At 39.4% G+C, this 19,435-nt stretch overlaps 1 protein-coding gene across 2 annotated transcripts in view; it reads left to right on the top strand.

The window, feature by feature from the left end:
- Nucleotides 1-19,435, top strand: part of vps50 (VPS50 EARP/GARPII complex subunit) — a 186,254-nt gene that overhangs the window by 61,476 nt on the left and 105,343 nt on the right. For both annotated transcript variants that reach the window (XM_068004517.1, XM_068004512.1), the window contains exons 10-12: nt 4,614-4,656; nt 5,667-5,765; nt 10,139-10,279. In XM_068004517.1, the coding sequence (XP_067860618.1) occupies nt 4,614-4,656; nt 5,667-5,765; nt 10,139-10,279 (283 nt within the window). The remainder of the gene's footprint in view (nt 1-4,613; nt 4,657-5,666; nt 5,766-10,138; nt 10,280-19,435) is intronic.

The raw sequence follows: 19,435 nt of genomic DNA, 5'->3' as shown, positions 1-19,435 counted from the left end.
TAATCACTTCTGCCCTCCATCCTATCAGAGACCTCCCTTTTGCTCTTTCCTCCCCTCGTCTTCCTCCTCCTCTTTGCCTGGCTCTGTATTTACGTAAAAATTGTTAAATCTTCAACTTCTTCCGGTTCTGACAGAAGGTCATCCACCTGAAACGTTAACTCTGTTTCTTTCTCCACAGATGCTGCCTGACTTGCTGAGTGTTTCCATCTTTTTCTATTTTTATCCCACTATTAAAGATACCCTTATCTGCATCTTAAATCTATCTATTCCTTTAATTCATTGACAATGTTTTGCATAGTGTATATTTCTATTCTCTTTTTATCTGTTTGGCTCAGTTGCTAGCATCCTATCTCTCAGTCATGGGTTCAAGCTCCACTCCATGACATGATCAAACAATCGTATGTTGACATTTCAGTGTGATACGTGGGGTTTGCTGCATTGTTGGGAGTTTCGTCTTTCAGATGAGACATTAATTTGAGGCCCCATCTGTGTTCAGTTGGAAATAATAGATTCATGGCACTATTCCAAGAAGATGGGGTTCTGGTGTCCTGGTTAGAATTTATCCCTCAATCAGCCTCACCGAAACAGACTAACAGCTCATTTATCTAATTTGTTGCTTATGGGACCTTGCTATACATAAACTAGTAGCTGCATTTGCCTACATAATAACAGAGACTATATTTCAAAAGTAACTATTAGCTGTGAATTGTGACGTCCCGAGAATGTGAAAGGTGCTATATTAAGTTTGATCACTATTTCCCCAAATCTACAAATGACACTTGCCCACATTGAACTGAACTTTCCACCTATTTGCCCGCTCTGGCAAATACCCTACCTTGTAGTCTCCTCCATTCTTCCTTAGTTTGTCATGCAGTCCAATTTGGTATTGTCAATAAATTTTAATATTCCTACAATGCTCATTTCCAGATGTTATATATATATATATGTGTGTATATATATATTATATATGGAAAACAAGAGTGGTCCCAACACTTCAGGGCACCCCACCAGCTGTATTTTGCCAATCTGAGAAGTATATATTTATTCCTACTTTTCTTCAGCTATCCATGCCAACACGTTACCTTCAACACCACAAAGCCTTGTTTCTCACAACTAGTCTCTAGGCACTTTATCAAATACATTTTGAAAATCCAAATGTACCATATTTACTGCATTTCCTTTGTGCATATCTAGTCCTGTAAACACGGGGACAAATCATGGACCGAAGAACTGCCTCCAAAACAAGATAAAATTGTTTCAATTTCCTCAGCCACAAAGGGAATTTGCCTTACATAAGATGTAGGGACTCGTCTAATCTCAAGCCACAGCTGTGTTACACAACTCCACTGGTATTGAATTCCTTCAGCGCACCAACCAGTCTTCCAGCAACAGCAGACGTTGCTGATCTTTGAATGTTTAAGTTAGCAGAGGCGAATTGACAATGAATTCAATATTGGTAGAATTCAAAAACTCGAGTTGAGAAAGGCATGGAGGAAGGGGATGGTGAGTTAAAGGAAGAGGACATTTCTGTTGTATTGTGGATCTTTTGTCACTGTTCTTTTGATGTTTCTACCATCAGCATTGGCCCAAGTTGTGATTTTATATTGACTGAGGAAGACTTACTTTTAAAAATTACTGGAATACAAACTTGATAGGCTCATTTGAATCCCTAATCAACCAACTTTAGATGAAGGGATAGGTAAGGCATAGTGCTTTTTAGAGCCTCCGTTTGCTTTTGAGTGGGTCACCTGATGCAGAGTTTTTTCTCTTTAGTCATGGCTACCTGTTGACATCCAGAAAGGCTTCTACTTTTAATCTTACAATGCTGAGTGGAAACAAATTGCCAGTTGGTGTCAGAATATTGACTGCAACCTGTTTGAATGTAATACCCCAACTACCTTACCTAACAACAAATAAGTGTGGAGGGAGAAGGGAAGACAAATAAGAAAAAGGAAGAAAACAGCAAAATCAGTTACCCTTTGTAACCATAGAGTAGAAGTTTTGGCACAAGCAAATATTCTAAACTTCCCTGCAATAACATACCAGATGTCTTCACTTCAAATCTTCAAACCAGAATAAACCTTGTTAAGTACTCACTGTCAGTTTTCCATCTTACCAAGGTCTCCTCAGTTGTCTTCTCACATAGACCCTTGCCATTCTCTTCAGATCGGTCAATGATTAAAATCATTTGAAGGCTAAAGAGATAATAAAACTTTATGCTTCAGTTTGACCTCCGCAGCTTGCTGGATGAGCGAATAACGCTCTGTTCAAATTAATCAATACTTTATTTACTACTCTGTACTTTGTTCTTCAGCTATCCCTCTATCCATGCCACCAAATTACCTCTATTTAGTAGTAAATGGGACACTGTGAATTTCATTAATTGGCTTTATGATTTACCAAAGAAAGTTTGACGTTCAGCTCCATTAGGCTATAAATCCAGTTTGGGAATTAATCTTTGTCCTAGTCATGTTTATTTTCCTTTTGGGTTTGTACTGCTCAATGAGTTATCTAATTAGTGACCTAATAGGAGTTAATTTTAGACAGCGTTTTGTTCCTCCCAAGATTTGTTATAACTTTTATATTAACAAGTTTTTTTTTTATAAGTCCCAAGAAGCTTTCCTGATATAGGCTGTTCTGTTTCCAAGTAAACATGGCTGATCCTGTCATTGCTTCTTTTTTTTAAGTAGCGGCTATAAATTAACTTCACTGATTTGTACAGATATGGACTATTTGGGCTGAATGGCCTGTTTTTTTTGCTGTGTAATATGTTATTACAGAAATAACTGCTTGTTTTCCTAGAAAAATGTTTTAGCTTAATAACAATGATAGTTTCAAAACACCTATTTCTCATCATACTCTGTCGTAATCTCTGATATTCTGAATGCTAATACTAGAAGTATTTAATTTCATCGAAGTGTAGGTATTATAACTCCACTTGATTTGCTAACACAAATCGGCACCCAAAAAAGAGAAATTGTAGTGCACGCGTTTCAGGAATAGTGCAGCTAGAACTTGGTTTTGTTTTTTGAGCCATTTTTCATTTCATTAAACACCAGTGATTTCAGTTTTCATTCCATCAGTGGTACAATTTGGACCATTTGCTTAAAGTATTGGTGAGGCCCAAAAGAAGGGTTAAGAATCCACAAGTAATATTTCACTTAACTTGCAGTGTAGAAAAAAAAAAGTTCAATTTTTCAGTCTCAGTTTGCATAGAATAGAAGAAGGCAAATTGTGGTCCTTTAGAGGAGTTTAGGATGGGGGAGGAATTTGTTTGGAAGAAGTTATTGTTAAAATGCAATGAGACCATATTTGCGTGCACCATTATACTAGTTACCATAAAAGCAGTGACTAAACAAAGTAGTAGTAAAACCGGATTATTTTAGTGGTTACATTTTATAGATCTGGTCTGATTATTGCTGTCCGTTCATAGCTTACAATAAGAGTTTCATGACAGAGATAATCTGAATATGACAAACGTCACTGGAGGAGAAAAACCTAGCAGTTCACATTTAAAAGGAAATTGTTTGCATGAAAAGAGTTTGTTGATTTTTTTTTGTTTTTTATATGGGTTGAGAAGAGACATGGGTCATTTTTGTATTAACAAATCATTTTAATTAACAATAAAAGGTTTGCCTAACGGCAGCGGGAGAGGACTAAGAAAATCTACCCTTATAGCTGTGATTGAATTATACATTGTACTCTTAATCTGATATCTTGGCCTTTTTTCGCTTAATGTCCTTAAGTGTTTAGAGAAACATATCAGTTATTATGTTGGAAGTTGTATCTGTTGTTCTTCAGATCCCTCAGTGACAAGAGATCAAAAGGCTCAAATTGTACATGATCCATTGGAAGAAATGGGCTCAGTGGCCCATACGGCTTTTCTAGTTATGTTAGTGTTTGTATAGTTTTAATATTGATCTTTCTGTTTTATGTTACTCTTCAGGGAATAATTGACTCAAAATGGAACAGAGATTTGATAGGTATTTTGCTAAACACTGAGAAAATACCAGTTGTAGAAATTATTCTGAATTTGTGGAAATGTTTGCTTTTAGTAACATTTCTTTCATTTGATAGTGATTAGGATGTTTCTTCTAAAGGATGAAACGTTCTCTATGTAACATTCTGCACATTTTAAATGCTGTCTTAAGACAATTTCTGTGTCATGAAAGTTGATGTGTTGAACATTTTTTGAAGTTCTATGCATAGGAGGTTTGTAAACTTGCTGAAACAACTTGACCTCTTTTCATGTTGTTCATTACAGCGGTTATTTTTGTTACAAGCACAAAGACTGACCATGTGACTAGGCACAGGATAATATGATTACACTGTAGGAAAAAGATCAAGCCCCTTAACCCCTCCATCTCACCTCGAGGGTAAAATGTTGTGCTATGCAGTTCTGTTTCTAGGCTCCACCTATGAAGATGTTCTGCTGCACTACCAATTTTTCTAATAAAATGGATTTCAAAACTTAGGTATGAGGTTTTTGAGTCTTTCAGCTTCGAGTCAGAGAAGATTAATATATTTAGACAGTCTAACCGAAGAGATGGCATTCATGATTAAATTTGTACATAAAGAAAAACTTTAATGTAATTTTTTTGTTTTTTTTAAAGTGAACTGAATTCAAAATTACAGGATACACTAGAACAAATTGAGGTAAGGACTTTAAGTAAACTGTTTTACTGAGGCTCATTAAATCACTAAATGTAGAAATACAAGCTATTCTCCGAAGATTGCGCCTATCCATTAATTCATGTTGACTAGTTAAATGTTGAAAATGCTTCAGAAAACCAGGCTGAGGTAAAGTTTAATTACATCAATGTTTTAGATTTCTGTTAAACTCACCGAGACAGTAACACTTTTGGAATTTGGCATCACACAGTGTCCATGTTGGCAAATGGTTCCGCTGCTTCCCTTCCAGCATCCTGCCCCACAAAGTAAAGCTCTGCTTATTATACGCCCTTGTTCTGGTATCGCTCATCGTTTGTTCTGGTTCTTGATACTACACCAGTAAAAATTCAGGAGCAATCTTCATCAAAAGCACCAGCTGAGTCTCATGTTTTGTATCTCCTCAGAAGGCGTTACGATCTTCCTGGAAGCTATAATTTTTTTAGTTTTCACATTCAAATTTGGTTGCTCCTGTGTTGTGCCATTGGGCTACTTATTCAAATCTGATATCCATTACTTATGACCTCACCTGAATACCTTTTGGTGAATTAGCTACCTACTTGCTCATTGCATTTTTTTTGTTAACTTTTCAAAACAAGAACTTAAAAATGAGTCTTCAAAAAATCTCCTACATGATTAAACTATATTCTTAGACTGAAGTTGTTTGCTGTTGTTATTTACTTAGTAACTTTTTATTCATTTGCCTTAATAGTAAGTTGTGAATTCAGCAAAAATGCTTATTGGCACAGGATAAATAGATATAAAGTCTTTAAGCATTCATTTTATTTATTTCATCCAGTTGCTCTTTAATGATCACAACTGAAAGCTGTGGAGATTTTAATAATTGAATAATTTTAAAACTTTTCTTTAAGGTAGTTGATATCTAAATTGTGATTTCTGTACAATGTTTTTGAATTACTTACCTAAAAATAGTGATTTGGTGATGTACAAACTTTGCTGTTCATTATTTATTTCACTATTACTTATTTTGAATCTAGGAACAATTAGATGTGGCACTGTCGAAAACTTGCAAGCATTTTGAAGTCAGTCATTACACCAAGGTCCAGCTGGCATACAGGCTGCTAGGAAAAACACAGGTAAATACAATTTAATGTATGCTTTGTTGCCATTTTTTGAAATATGCTGTATCCTTTGGTTGACTTTATGGTATTTACTTTATACTATAGACTTAAGTGCTTCAAACTCCAGATGTTTTGTGGAATTTATTATGTTGAGAGTGAAGCAGTTTTCAAAAACTGGGCAGTGTTTCATTTCATTTATTTTTTTTCCAACTTACATAGAAATCTTGATTTCAGAGGGTGGGGTCACTGCTTTAGTGGGGATAGTAAACTGCTGAGCTTAGTGAGACGGATGGAGTTGAGTGGATTGGAATACTGTATAATGGCCAGATCAGCTGAGTAACCATCTGCTGTGGTGGTCATCTGTTTTCTGCCCCACACCTGGTGTTCCAAATAAGGGCCTGGAGTATGCTCCGCATTTGCGTCCAGAGAGATGTGTAATCTGGGCACAAACGAATTGCGTGACTTAAAAGATTATAGAATTTTGAGCATAAGTGAGTTACGCATGCAACTACAATATACCCAAGTTGCCCCGATCTTCTACGTCCGTCCATCAAACACTTCGTCCGAACAAATCTCCACCCAAAAAACTGGCCACACCCCCAACACTCAAATGCGAGTATTCTCCAATTGCGCTTGTTCGGGGGGGGTCTCTCAACATTGCAACAGGATTTTCAGGCGTACAGGCATCCTTGTTCAGGTGAAGCAAGCGCAGATCAGCTGTCCAGGAGAGAATTGAAGACTCCGTCTTTTGCAGCTGCAGAAAGCCATTTTACAGGCGATTTCTGAAATAAAATAGAAAGGTGAATCTTTTATGGCTCAACCCATGCTTTATGTTGGAGGAGGAGGAAGAGAACCAGAGACAGGAGGCCCAAAGAGTGAAGCATCACAGGAGGAGTCTGCATCCCATTCATAAGTACCCAGCCCAGAGGGTATACAAGCCTTGACTGACGTTGCAGGAGATGTCCGAGGAGCTGACTGTGCGTCCACTGCGCTTCACAAAGGATATTATCAGCTGATGGTACGACATGCTCCAAGATGACTTCAAGCCTCAGTCTATTGCTGCAGAGCCTTAACAGTGGAAATGAAGGTGACCACAGCTCTCAACTTTTACGAGTCTGGATCTTTCTAGGCATCCATGGGGGACTTGTGCCGGATCAGTCAAGGGGCAGTGAAGGCTGGTATTCGACAGGTAATTGACGCCCTGTTTCGTTGGGGAGTTCATTAAATTTGGTGGAGCAAAGACAGCGGGCACTAAACTTCTACAGAATTGCTGGCTTCTCCAGAGTGCTCGGAGCGATTGACGGAACGCACGTGGCACTGAAGGCTCCCCTTCAGAACCTGAAAAACTACATGAACAGAAGGAACCAAGTCTGAGGGAGGACTGCTATGCTGGAGAACAGAAGATCTCAGAGGGGGAAGATAGGGTGGGTTCAGAGTATGGGGAAGGTATTGTAGAAGGGGGGTGAGGAAGGGAAGGTTAGAGCAGGGATAGAAGCTGAAGGAGGGTTAGAAACTGGGAGGGGTAGAGGAAGGTATTGTAGAAGTAATTAGAACTTTGGGGACAAGGGGGAAGGTAGTGCAGGTTTAAAGGACTGGTCAGTGGGGAGAGGCAAGTTTAGAGGCTTGGAGGAAATGAGAAGGGGAAGGAGGGGAGGGGGACAAGAGGGAGGAGGGCAGTAGTCATCAAATGGCAAGCTTCTGTCATATTTTACTTTTGGGGGCCTCTCAAAGATAAAGCTTCACTTAAAGAATTTGTGACAGGTTTAAAACTTGAAAAGATCTTCCATTGCCTTTATTTGATTACCTTTTCTGTGTGATCTTAATAGAGGCCAGCAAAGGGCCAAAGGCTATGGGCGGTTGGCAAAGAAGGGGGAGGCAGCCAGACAAGCGGGAAAAGTTCTGGTGCAATAACATGAAAATAAACAGGTCTGGAACCGTGTTGTTTAGGCCAAGAAATGCCTTTAAGCAATGCAAATGGAGCCAGGAGCAGTGGCATATGGGCAGGCAGGAAGAGCTTTGGTGCAGTGTCAATAGGCTCTGAAAATTAATAGGGGGCTGCGAAAGGTCATGAACAGCCAGGCAACAGCATGGGACACAGGCTGCCAGCAGAAGCCAAAGCTTTAAACATTAGGCCACAAAGAATTAAAATGTGAAAAAGCTTAGAACTTATCTAACGTACCTCCCAAACCTGAAAATGAATTGGAACTAGAGAAAAATAAAAGTTGCCCTGCACCGCCACCGAATGGTCTGAGCCCGCAACTGCACACAGACAGAAAAACTGTTTTCTTACCATATACTTTGCCTATAAAATAGCAGCTATCGTGTGTCTCACAGGCTGACAGGGAAGTGTGACTCCAACATCGAAAATACCTATCACAGCACCACCTAGAGGTGTAACAGATACTGCATACTTGTAATGAGTTTGCAATAAAAAGCACCCCACGTATCATATTTAATATTATAGTTGTTAAAGGTGGCTTGTGAAAGGAGAAAGCACTTGCATTTATATAGTGCCTTGCACAACCTCAGGATGTTCCAAAGCGCTTCTAAAATGACTACACTTCAAAAGTACTTCATTGGCCAAGAAGCGCTTGGGAAGTCCTGAGGACGTGAAAGGCACTATAAAAATGTATGTTCATTCCTTCTTTCTATTTGCAATACATTGGACATCCATTATGTAATAGTGAGCCCTTATGTAATAGCTGGGGGTGGGGGAGAGAGAAGAGTGTTGTATTTGGTTGCATTGCATGTTCTGCTTTTGAATAAAAACAAGGGAGTCATAAGATTTTAAGATTAATTATGAATATTTTTTTAAATAATGGACTATAGAGAAGATTGTAATTGTGTAGAAGAAATCCAGCAATGATTGTTTGAAATGGACTGATAAAGTAAGCCTTTTGGTAATGAAGATACCAGATTTTAGATGTGCTCACATTCATAGTTTGTTCTGATTTATTTTCAACCTAATTCTCCTGTTCCTACGCACTAAGAATTCCAGTAACTTTGAAAATCGAGAATTTGTACATTGTAACCTTTAAATTCATTGGTTGACTGAAACCAGCCTAATGATGATTCTTAAATTAGGTGAGCCCGAATGGCAGAAAAAAAACCTCCTATTGCTGAGTGGACAAAGTTTAATTAATGGAAACATTGACACATGCATGGTAGACTTGATCATTTATATTCCTCAATTTGCTGAGAATGGAGCACAATTCTAAGTATATGCAAATCAATACATTTTAGAATTGAACCATTTGAAATAATAACTTAAATAGATTGTTATATAGGCAAGAATGATGAGGTTAAAAAACACTAAGATGGCAGGAATGGAAATGTTTTGGTAGATATGCGGGTGAGGGATGCTTCTTGGAAATTGAACATTTTTCTACTTTGCTCTTTCCCAAGTCAAGTATAATACTTTAAAGAACTTTCACCTCTCTTACAATGCAGCTAAAATACAAACACAGACCAATGACCATTATCATTTTCCACATCAATCACCCTCTGGCCTTATTAGTTAGACTGCCATTTGATGATGAGTTATGATTGATTTTGCACTGTGGACGATTTTGTGCTCACTTGGAACTTTGATGAAGCTAGTTGAATTAATTATTTTAGGAACCCTTGCAGTCCTTAGAGTAACCTTACATTTGAAGAATCTGGTGTGAATTTAGTCAGGTCTGGGAGAAAAAGGGCTGTGAGCTAGCTCACTATGCCTCCCAGGCTCCATAAATGCATCACTTTTGACCTTTATCCAGCATAATCTCTCCACAGAGCTTCCCCTCCATCTTTGATATGGAGATAAAATATAAAGCCACATGTTTTCAGGTTTGTCATTGGAATGACATGCAGTCTTTGGTCAGCTGGATGTCTGATATGCTTGGAAACCCATCTTCATGCTTAAAAGTCTCCAAAGCAAGATTGTCTGGAGCCAACTGGGAAGGATCCCAATCTCCAATGACAGGTCCACTGCAGCTAATAGGGTGGACAAGTTACTTGCTCCTAAGCCACTGCAAATACAGCTCTGCAACGGTTCAATAGGATGCAGCCCAGGGTAACTCTTCTGTTTTCCCTGTTCCTTAAGGGGAAGCATCTTGCTTTTGTTATTGCACTGAAAAAATAGTTTTTTTTAATAGATATGGTTCTTGGAGATTTTATTTTTAAATTACAGGTTTGTTCAAGAGAATGTTGATTCTACTGCTAATTCAGAATTCACAGGGCAACTCCCTATCATCAGAATACTTTTCAACTGACTTGAAGGAAAGAGTTTTCTTCTTATGGGTTGAAAAGATTTTTAAAAAGCCCTTCCTAATTCCTAGTCGAACTGTTCATTGGTTACTATTACAGTATGTGTTTTAAAAACTTCTTTTTAAAAATTTTTTGTACAGACTGCAATGGACCAGTTACACATGCACTTCACTCAGGCGATTCATAACACAGTGTTCCAGGTTGTCCTTGGGTACGTGGAGTTGTGTGCAGGAAATTCTGACACCAAGTTTCAGAAGCTACAATATAAGGATCTTTGCACGGTATGTATTTATTATCTTATTATACAGTGTGTCTTCTCTTGGAGAGCAGAAATTTTGTGTGTATGTTCAAGCTATGAATTCTGCTTTTCAAGGTGAATTCAAATGATAGGAACAGCAAAATAAATACTGATTATATATCTGATGCAATCTATGTTTAGTCTAATGCACATTTAACAATTCAGATTGAATATTTTGAATAGCTTTTTGATCAGTTCATCTTTTAAAGCCTGAACAGAATAAACTTTCATGGTAAAATTACTGAAAGAAATATACATATTCAATCAAGACCAGAGGAAAGGTGGTGATTCAGTGATTTGGTTGCATTTATATAATGCTCATTACCTCCATACTCTGCCATGTAGTGTGTTGGAAATGGTGAGAAGGCAATTTATTCATTTGCCAGTCTTGCAAATAGTTGTCATCTGAAGCCAGTCATGTGAGGAAAAGCAGGTGAGAATTCATGTTCTGCACTCTGTTGTGGACCACATCAGACCCCCTTACCGTTTATATTCCTTCTACAAAAATTATTTTATTTCTTTTTTGCTTTTTGTTTACTTTTTCAGAGGTGCTATAGCTCAAATCTGAGGTATGATTTCTAGTTGTAGATTCACTCTGGTTTTTAAAAACTATTTGGCACTTCTCTTATCTTGAACTATACATTGTGTGGCATGAATGCTTAGTCTCTGAAGGTTTGTTAAAAATCTGGTTAATTTTCCCTTTTTAGTTTAAATAAAACTGGTAATATTAGTTATGTAAAGGACTTAACAATTATGTTTTTAAAAAGTTATTACTCATGAATTTTTTCTTTTATAGTTTGGGAATCATTGCCCACCTAATTTTGTTAATGTAAGATTGTTCCAGTCTAACGAATGTATATTGTACCAAGAAATTGAGGATTTGTAGGTCTTGACGAAGGATTAGGCCATTGTTTTCATCCTACAATCTTCAGTTCCTTGGTACCGTATAGGTGGAGAACATTTAATACTATTGTCATATTTCCCAGTATATATTTTGTAAATTTATTTAAATAGCCTAAAAAAGCTTTGGGTTGTGCACTTTGTAGGAAATTATCGATGCAAACACAACTTGGGGGAGTGGGGGGGGGGTTAAACTAATTTAGCAGGGGGATGGGCACTAGGATGTAGCATTGGAAAGGAGAAGGAAGGTGCACAAAGGGTTGGGAGAGAAAGGTAGCACTAGAGCAAGAAATAGTATGGTAGTAGATGGGACCAGACTAAGAGGTTTACAGTGCATGCGTGTAAACACACGAAGCGTGATAAACAAGGTTGGAGAGCTGCAGGCGCAATTAGCCACATGGGAATATGATGTGGCGATAACAGAGACCTGGCTAAAAAAGGGCAGGATTGGGTATTAAATATTCCTGTATACGTGGTGTTCAGGAAAGATAGGGCACGGAAGAAAGTAGGGGGGTGGCAGTATTGATTAAGGAGAATATTGCAGTGCTGGAGAGAGAGGATGTCCTGGAGGGGTCAAGGACAGAATCTATTTGGTTAGAGTTAAGAAACAACAGAGGTGCCGTTGCACTACTGGGTGTATTCTATAGGCCACCAACTAGTGGGAAGGATATAGAGGAGCAAATTTGAAGGAAAATTACAGAGAGATGCAAAAGCCATAGAGTTGTGATAATGGGGGACTTCAACTACACTAATATAGACTGGGATAGTAATATAAGGGGCAAAGAGGGGGCGGAATTTTTGAAGTGTGTTCAGGAGAACTTTCTTGACCAGTATATTTCCGCCCCAACGATGAAGGAGGCATTGCTGGACTTGGTCCTGGGGAATGAGGTGGGCCAAGTGGAGCAAGTGTCAGTGGGGGAACATTTAGGGAACAGTAATCATAGTATCATAAGGTTTAGAATAGCTATGGAAAAGGACATGGACCACTCTAAAGTAAAAATACTCAATTGGAGGAGGGCCAATTTCAGTGGGATGAGAATAGATCTGACCCGGGTAAATTGTAATCAAAGATTAGCAGGCAAAACTGTAATTGAGCAATGGGCTGCCTTTAAGGAGGAGATGGTTCAGGTACAGTCCAGGTACCCTCCCACACGTGAAAAAGGTAAGGCAACTAAAGCCAGAGCTCCCTGGATGACAAGATGAAGCAGAAAAAAGGGGCGTATGACAGATGTCAGGTTGATAACACAAGTGAGAACCAGGCTGAATATAGAAAGTTCAGAGGGGAAGTGAAAAAGAAAATAAGAGGGGCAAAGAGAGAGTATGGGAATAGACTGACAGCCAACATAAAAGGGAATCCAAAAGTTATCTATAGGCATGTAAACAGTAAACGGATAGTAAGAGGAGGGGTGGGGCCGATCAGGGACCAAAAAGGAGATCTACTCATGGAGGCAGAGGACATGGCCAAGGTACTAAATGAGTACATTGCATCTGTCTTTACCAAGGAAGAAGATGCTGCCAGAGTCTCAGTAAAGGAAGATATAGTTAAGAGAGGAGATGGGCTAAAAATTGATAAAGACGAGGTACTAGAAAGGCTAGCTGTACTTAAAGTAGATAAGTCACCTGGTCCGGATGGGATGCATCCCAGGTTACTGATGGAAATTGCGGAGGTACTGGCCATAATCTTCCAAACCTCCTTAGATATAGGGGTAGTGCCAGAGGACTGGAGAATTGCAAATGTTACACCCTTGTTCAAAAAAGGGTGTAAGGATAAACCCAGCAATTACAGGCCAATCAGTTTAACCTTGGTGGTGGGGAAACTTTTAGAAACGATAATCCGGGACAGAATTAGTAGTCACTTGGACAAGTGTATATTGATTAGGGAAAGCCAGCACGGATTTGTTAAAGGCAAATCATGTTTAACTAACTTGATAGAGTTTTTTTGATAAGGTAGCAGAGAAGGTAGATGAGGGCAATGTGGTTGATATGGTGTATGTGGACTTTCAAAAGGCATTTGATAAAGTGCCGCATAATAGGCTTGTCATCAAGATTGAAGCCCATGGAATAATGGGGGGCGCGGTGGCAGCATGGATACTAAATTGGATAAGTAACAGGAAGCAAAGAGTAGTGAAGTAGCAATGAAGTTTTTCGGACTGGAGGGAGTGTACAGTGGTGTTCCCCAGGGGTCGGTACTAAGACCACCGCTTTTCTTGATATATATTAATGACTTGGACTTGGGTGTACAGGGCACAATTTCAAAATTTGCAGATGATACAAAACTTGGAAGTGTAGTGAACAGTGAGGAGGATAGTGATAGATTTCAAGAGGTTATAGACAGGCTGGTGGCATGGGTGGACACGTAGATGAAATTTAACGCAGAAAAATGCAAAGTGATATATGTTGGTAGGAAGAACGAAGAGAAGCAATATAAATTAGAGGGCACAAGTCTAAAAAGGGTACAGGAACAGAGAGATCTGGGGGTATATGTGTACAAATTGTTGAAGGTGGCAGGGCAGGTTGAGAAAGCGATTAGAAAAGCATACAGGATCCTGGGCTTTATATATAGAGGCATGGAGTATAAAAGCAAGGAAGTCATGATAAACCTTTATAAAACACTGGTTCAACTACAACTGGAGTATTGTGTCCAGTTCTGGGCACGCACTTTAGGAAAGATGTGAAGGCCTTAGAGAGGGTGCAAAAAAGATTTACTAGAATGATTCCAGGGACGAAGGACTTTAGTTACGTGGATAGACTGGAGAAGTTGGGGTTGTTCTCCTTGGAACAGAGAAGATTGGGAGGAGATTTGATAAGAGGTATTTAAAATGATGAAGGGTCTAGACAGAGTAGATGGAGAGAAACTGTTCCCATTGGCGGAAGGGTCAAGAACCAGAGGACATAGATTTAAGGTGATTGGCAAAAGAATCAAAGGTGATATGAGCGGTTATGACCTGGAATGCACTGCCCGAGGGGGTGGTGAGGCAGATTCAATCAAGGCCTTCAAAAGGGAACTGGATAAGTATTTGAAAGGAAAAAAAATTCAGGGCTACTGGCTTAGGGCGGGGGAGTGTGACCAGCTGGATTGCTCTTGCATACAGCTGGCATGAACTCGATGGGCCAAATGGCCTCCTTCCGTGCTTTAACCTTTCTATGATTCTATGATCACATTGGAGTGCTGATTAGCTGAGCTGCCAGACTGCTAACTTCTTTTCCCCAAAATAATCTCAATGAACTCTTTGATGAGTGAACATCCTCATTGGAACTGGCCTTTCAATGTTTGTAGACAGAAATATTCCCAATGAAGAGGTTGTAGGATTTTTTTTATTGACTAAGGAAAGTTTGTATTACAGGCCTGTGTCAGAAAGATTTTTTTTTCAGTGAGAGCTGCATTAAATTGCAATACTAAAAATGTCAAGAGTCTTCAGTTGTGCTGTTGTGTTCATTCCCAAAATGGGACACCCAACAAATACAATGTACTTGCTATCTGTGAAGATAAGGATGCAGGCTGCAGGATTGGTACCCAGAATGCTAACCATGGCACGTGGAGCAGGAGGCAGACCAGGGGGTGGTGATTGGAAGCGGGGAGAGCAGAATAGAAAGGTTGTAACCATAGGGGGATTGATGGCGTTCTCTGCAGTTGCAACCAAGAATCCAGAAGGGTGTGTTGCCTACCTGGTGTAAAGGTATAGGATATCTCGGAGCAACTGGAGAAGAACTTCGAAAGGGAGGGGGAAGATCCATTTGTTGTGGTCCTTGTTGGGACCAGTGACGTAGGGAAGAAAAGGGAGGAGGACCTGCCAAGGGAATATCAGAAGTTAGGAACTAATTTTTTTAATAAAAGGACTTCGCAGGTGGTAATCTCAGCATTACCACCTGAACCACGTACTAACTGGCAGAGGTATAGGCAGATCGGGAAGTTGAATGCGTTTCTGAAAGACTGGTGTGGGAAGGTAGGGTTCCATTTCATGGGACACTGACACCAGTACTGAGACAGGAAGGAGCTGTACCACTGGGATGGGCTCCATCTGAACCAGAATATGACCAGTGTCTTAGCAGAAAGGATAAATAGGGCTATTGACAGGACTTTAAACTAGTAAGATAGGGGTGGGGGTTGGGGGATCTGAAAATAACGTAAGACTGCAGATAAAAGAAATAGGAGACTAGAGTGAAGGTCAGACCAAGGTAAGGCACAAGGGTAACATAAATGGTCAGGGGACAAACACAATTATAGAACATAAGTACAAAATGACTGTTAAAAATAAAGCAAGGGGAACAATTATTAAAAACAAATTAAATTGCCTGTATAGCATGTGCACAGCGGGGAAACAAAACAGGGGATCTGGAGGCAATAATTCATAGCAAGGAGCCAGATGTAATAGTAATAACTGAAACATGGCTACATAAAGAACAGGACTAGCAGTTAAATATTGCAGGATACAATGTATTTAGAAAGGATAAGGGAAAAAGAAGGGGAGGGGTGGAGTAGCTGAACTAATTAGAAACAAAATAATGGCAATAGAAAAAAGGGACATAAGTAATAAGATAGAAACAGAATCCATATGGATTGAGACATAGGATAAGAAGGGATCGATCACATTAATATGTACATTCAACAGACCACTTAATAGTGGAAGGGAAGTGGAGGAAGAAATTTGTAGGCAAATCAATGAAATGAGTAAAAAACATCAAATAACAATCATGTAAGATTTCAACTACCCCCAATAAACTGGCAAGAAGAGTTAGGGAACGGGGAATGGAAATTTTACACAGTGTACATGACTCCTTTCTTACCCAGTATGTGAGAATCCCAACAATAGATGAATCACTGCTGGATCTATTAATGGGAAATGAACTGGAGCAGATAAGAGAAGTGTAGGGGAACATCTGGGCAATAGCGATCATAATATAAATTTTAAATAATTGAGAAAAACAAAGACCAAAGTGATAGATTGGAAAAAAACTAATTTTGAGGGGATCAGAATGGAACTAGGGAAGGTAAACTGGAAAAAAAGTGTTGACAGACAAAGAAATAGAACAGCAGTGGGAAATATTTAAAACAGTGATCAATAGGGTTCAGGAGAAATATATTCGTCTTAAAAAAACAAGAAAAACTAGCCAATAATGAAACACTGTGGATGAATAAAGAGATAAGGATAAAATTGAAACTAAAGAAAAAGGCATACTCTAAGTGCATAGACAATAAAGGAAATGATGACAAAAGGAAATCTGAAGAGGTTAGGAAGGATGTCAAAAAAACAATTAGGAAAGCGAGGAGGAACTATGAGATTAAATTATCAAGAAATATAAAAAGATATAGCAAAGTATTCTATCGACACATAAGTAACAAAATAAACATTAGGATAGGGAAAGGGCCACTAAGGGATAGGCAAGATAAATGAAATGGCAGAAATATTGAATGGTTACTTTGCCACAGTATTTACCAGGGAGACTCACAAGGTGGGTATGACATTAGAAGAAGAGATCAAGAAAGGTATAAAGACATTTAAAATAGAAAGGGGGGAGATAATTGATAAACTAACCAAATTTAGAGAGGATAAAACCCCTGGTCCGGATGGATTGCATCCGTGCATATTTAAAGAAGTTAGGGAAGAAACAGCTGAGGCACTTATATATAAAAATTCATTAGAAAAAAGAACAATGCCAGAGGACTGGCAGACAGCTAATGTTATTCCTATATTTCATAGTATCATAGTAGGTACAGCACAGGAGGAGGCCGTTCGGCCTATCATGCCTTTGCCAGCTCTATGAAACAGCTATCCAACTAGTCCCATTCCCCTGCTCTTTCCCCATAGCCCTGTAAATTTTTTGCCTTCAAGTATTTATCTAATTCTATTGAATCTGCTTCCACCACCCATTCAGGCAGTGCATTCCAGATCATTACAACTCACTGCGTAAATAAATGTTTCCTCATGTCGCCTCTGGCTGTTTTGCCGATCACCTGAAATCTGTCCTCCGGTTACCGACCCTTCTGCCACTGGAAACAGTTTCTCCTTATTGACTCTAATAAAACCATTCATGATTTTGAACACCTCTATCAAATCTCCCCTTAACCTTCTCTGTTCCAAGGCGAACAACCCCAGCATCTCCAGTCTTTCCACATAACTCAACCTTGGCAGCATTCTAGTAAATCTCTTCTGCACCCTCTCTAAGGCCTTGACATCCTTCCAAAAGTGTGATGCCCAGAATTGAACACAATATTCCGGCTGAGGCCTAACCAGTGTTTTAAAAAGGAAGATAGAACAAGTTGAAGGAACTATAGACCGGTTAGCTTAGCGTCGGTGATAAGAAAGACAATGGAATTTTTACTCAAATGTGCAATAGAAAAACATTGAGAAAACAAAAATATAATATCAATGGACTGGTCAGGTGGGCAGAAAAGTGGCAAATGGAATTCAATCCAGAGAAGTGTGAAGTAATGCATTTGGGGAGGCAAAAAGGACAAGGGAATACACAATAAATGGTAGGATACTGAGAAGTGTAGAGGAACAGAGGGACCTAGGAGTGCATGTTCACAGATCCCTGAAGGTAGCAGGACAGATAGAGGTGGTTAAGAAGGCATACGGGATACTTTCCTTTATTAGCCAAGGCATGGAATATAAGAGCAGAGAGGTGATGCTAGAACTGTATAAAACACTAATTAGGCCACAGCTAATGTACTGCGTACAGTTCTGGTCACCACATTGCAGGAAAAATGTGATTGCACTAGAGAAGGTACGGAAGAAATTTACGAGGATGTTGCCAGGACTGGAGAATTCTAGCTATGAGGAAGGATTGGATAGGCTGGGGTTGTTTTCTTTGGAACAGAGGAGGTTGAGGGGAGATTTAACTGAGGTGTATAAAATTATGAGGGGCCTAGATAGAGTGGACAGGAAGGACCTATTTCCCTTGGCAGAGAGGTCAATAACCAAGGGGCATAGATTTAAAGTGATTGGTGGAAGAATTAGAGGGTAGTTGAGAAATTTTTTCACCCAGAGGAACTCACTGCTTGAAAGGGCAGTAGAGGCAGAAACCCTCATCACACTTAAAGGGTACTTGGATGTGCACTGGAGGTGCCATAACCTACAAGGTTATGGACCAAGGGCTGGAAAGTGGGATTAAGCTGGTTAGCTCTTTTCTGGCCCGCACAGACATGATGGGCCGAATGGCCTCCTTCTGAGCCGTAAATGTCTATCATTCCATAATAAAGGGTGGTCAGCATGGATTTCAGAAGGGAAAGTCATGCTTGACCAACCTTATTGAATTCTTTGAAGAAGTAACAGAAAGAGTAGACAAGGGTAATGCAATAGATGGAATATATTTGGATTTTCAAAAGGCCTTCGATGATGCACCGCATTGTACACTCGTGGCTAAGGTCAGAGCATGTGGAATCGGACCAGGTAACAGAATGAATAGCAAGCTGGCTACAAAACAGAAAAGAGAGTCGAGGTTTTAAGAGTAGCTACTCAGACTGGCAAAAGGCCGGAAGTGGTGTTCCACAGGGATTGGTTCTGGGACCACTGTTGTTCACAATTTACATCAACGATTTGGTCTTGGGAATCGGAAGTGCAATTTCAAAATTTGCTGATGACACGAAATTGGGGGGTGTAGTTCATGCAAAGGAAGAATGTGGCAAAATGCAAGAATAAACTTGAAGAATCGGCGTGTAATTGGCAAATGAATTTCAATAATATATAAGTGTGAGGTGGTGCATTTTGGTAGGAAGAATAAGGAGACCAAATACTGCTTGGATAACAAATCTAAATAGGGTAAAGGAGCAAAGGGCTCTCAGGGTACAGATACACAAATCACTGAAAGTAGCGACGCGGGTTAATAAGGCCATAAAAAAGCCAAACCAAGCACTGGGTTTCTAGAGGGATAGAATTGAAAAGCAGAGTAGTTATGTTAAACTTGTATAGAACCTTGGCTAAACCACACTTGGAGTACTGTACACAGTTCTGGTCTCCATATTATAAAAAGGATATAGAGGCATTGGAGAAGGTGCAAAAAAGATTCACAAGGATGACACCAGAACTGATAGGATATACTTATCAGGATGGACTGAACAGGCTGGGGCTCTTTTCTCTCGAAAAGAGAAGGCTGAGGGGTGACGTGATAGGGGCCTTTAAGATAATGAAAGGGTTTGATAGGGTAGACATAGAGAAAATGTTTCCACTTGTGAGTGAGTCCAAAAATAGATGTCATAAATATATGAGGTCATATATAAATATTGTGGCTACAAGAGCAG

This window comes from Heptranchias perlo, chromosome 2 (assembly GCF_035084215.1).
Source record: "Heptranchias perlo isolate sHepPer1 chromosome 2, sHepPer1.hap1, whole genome shotgun sequence".
Taxonomy (NCBI): Eukaryota; Metazoa; Chordata; class Chondrichthyes; order Hexanchiformes; family Hexanchidae; genus Heptranchias; species Heptranchias perlo.
The sequence above is the reverse complement of the archived record's forward strand: the minus strand, read 5'-3'. Positions and strand labels throughout refer to the sequence as shown.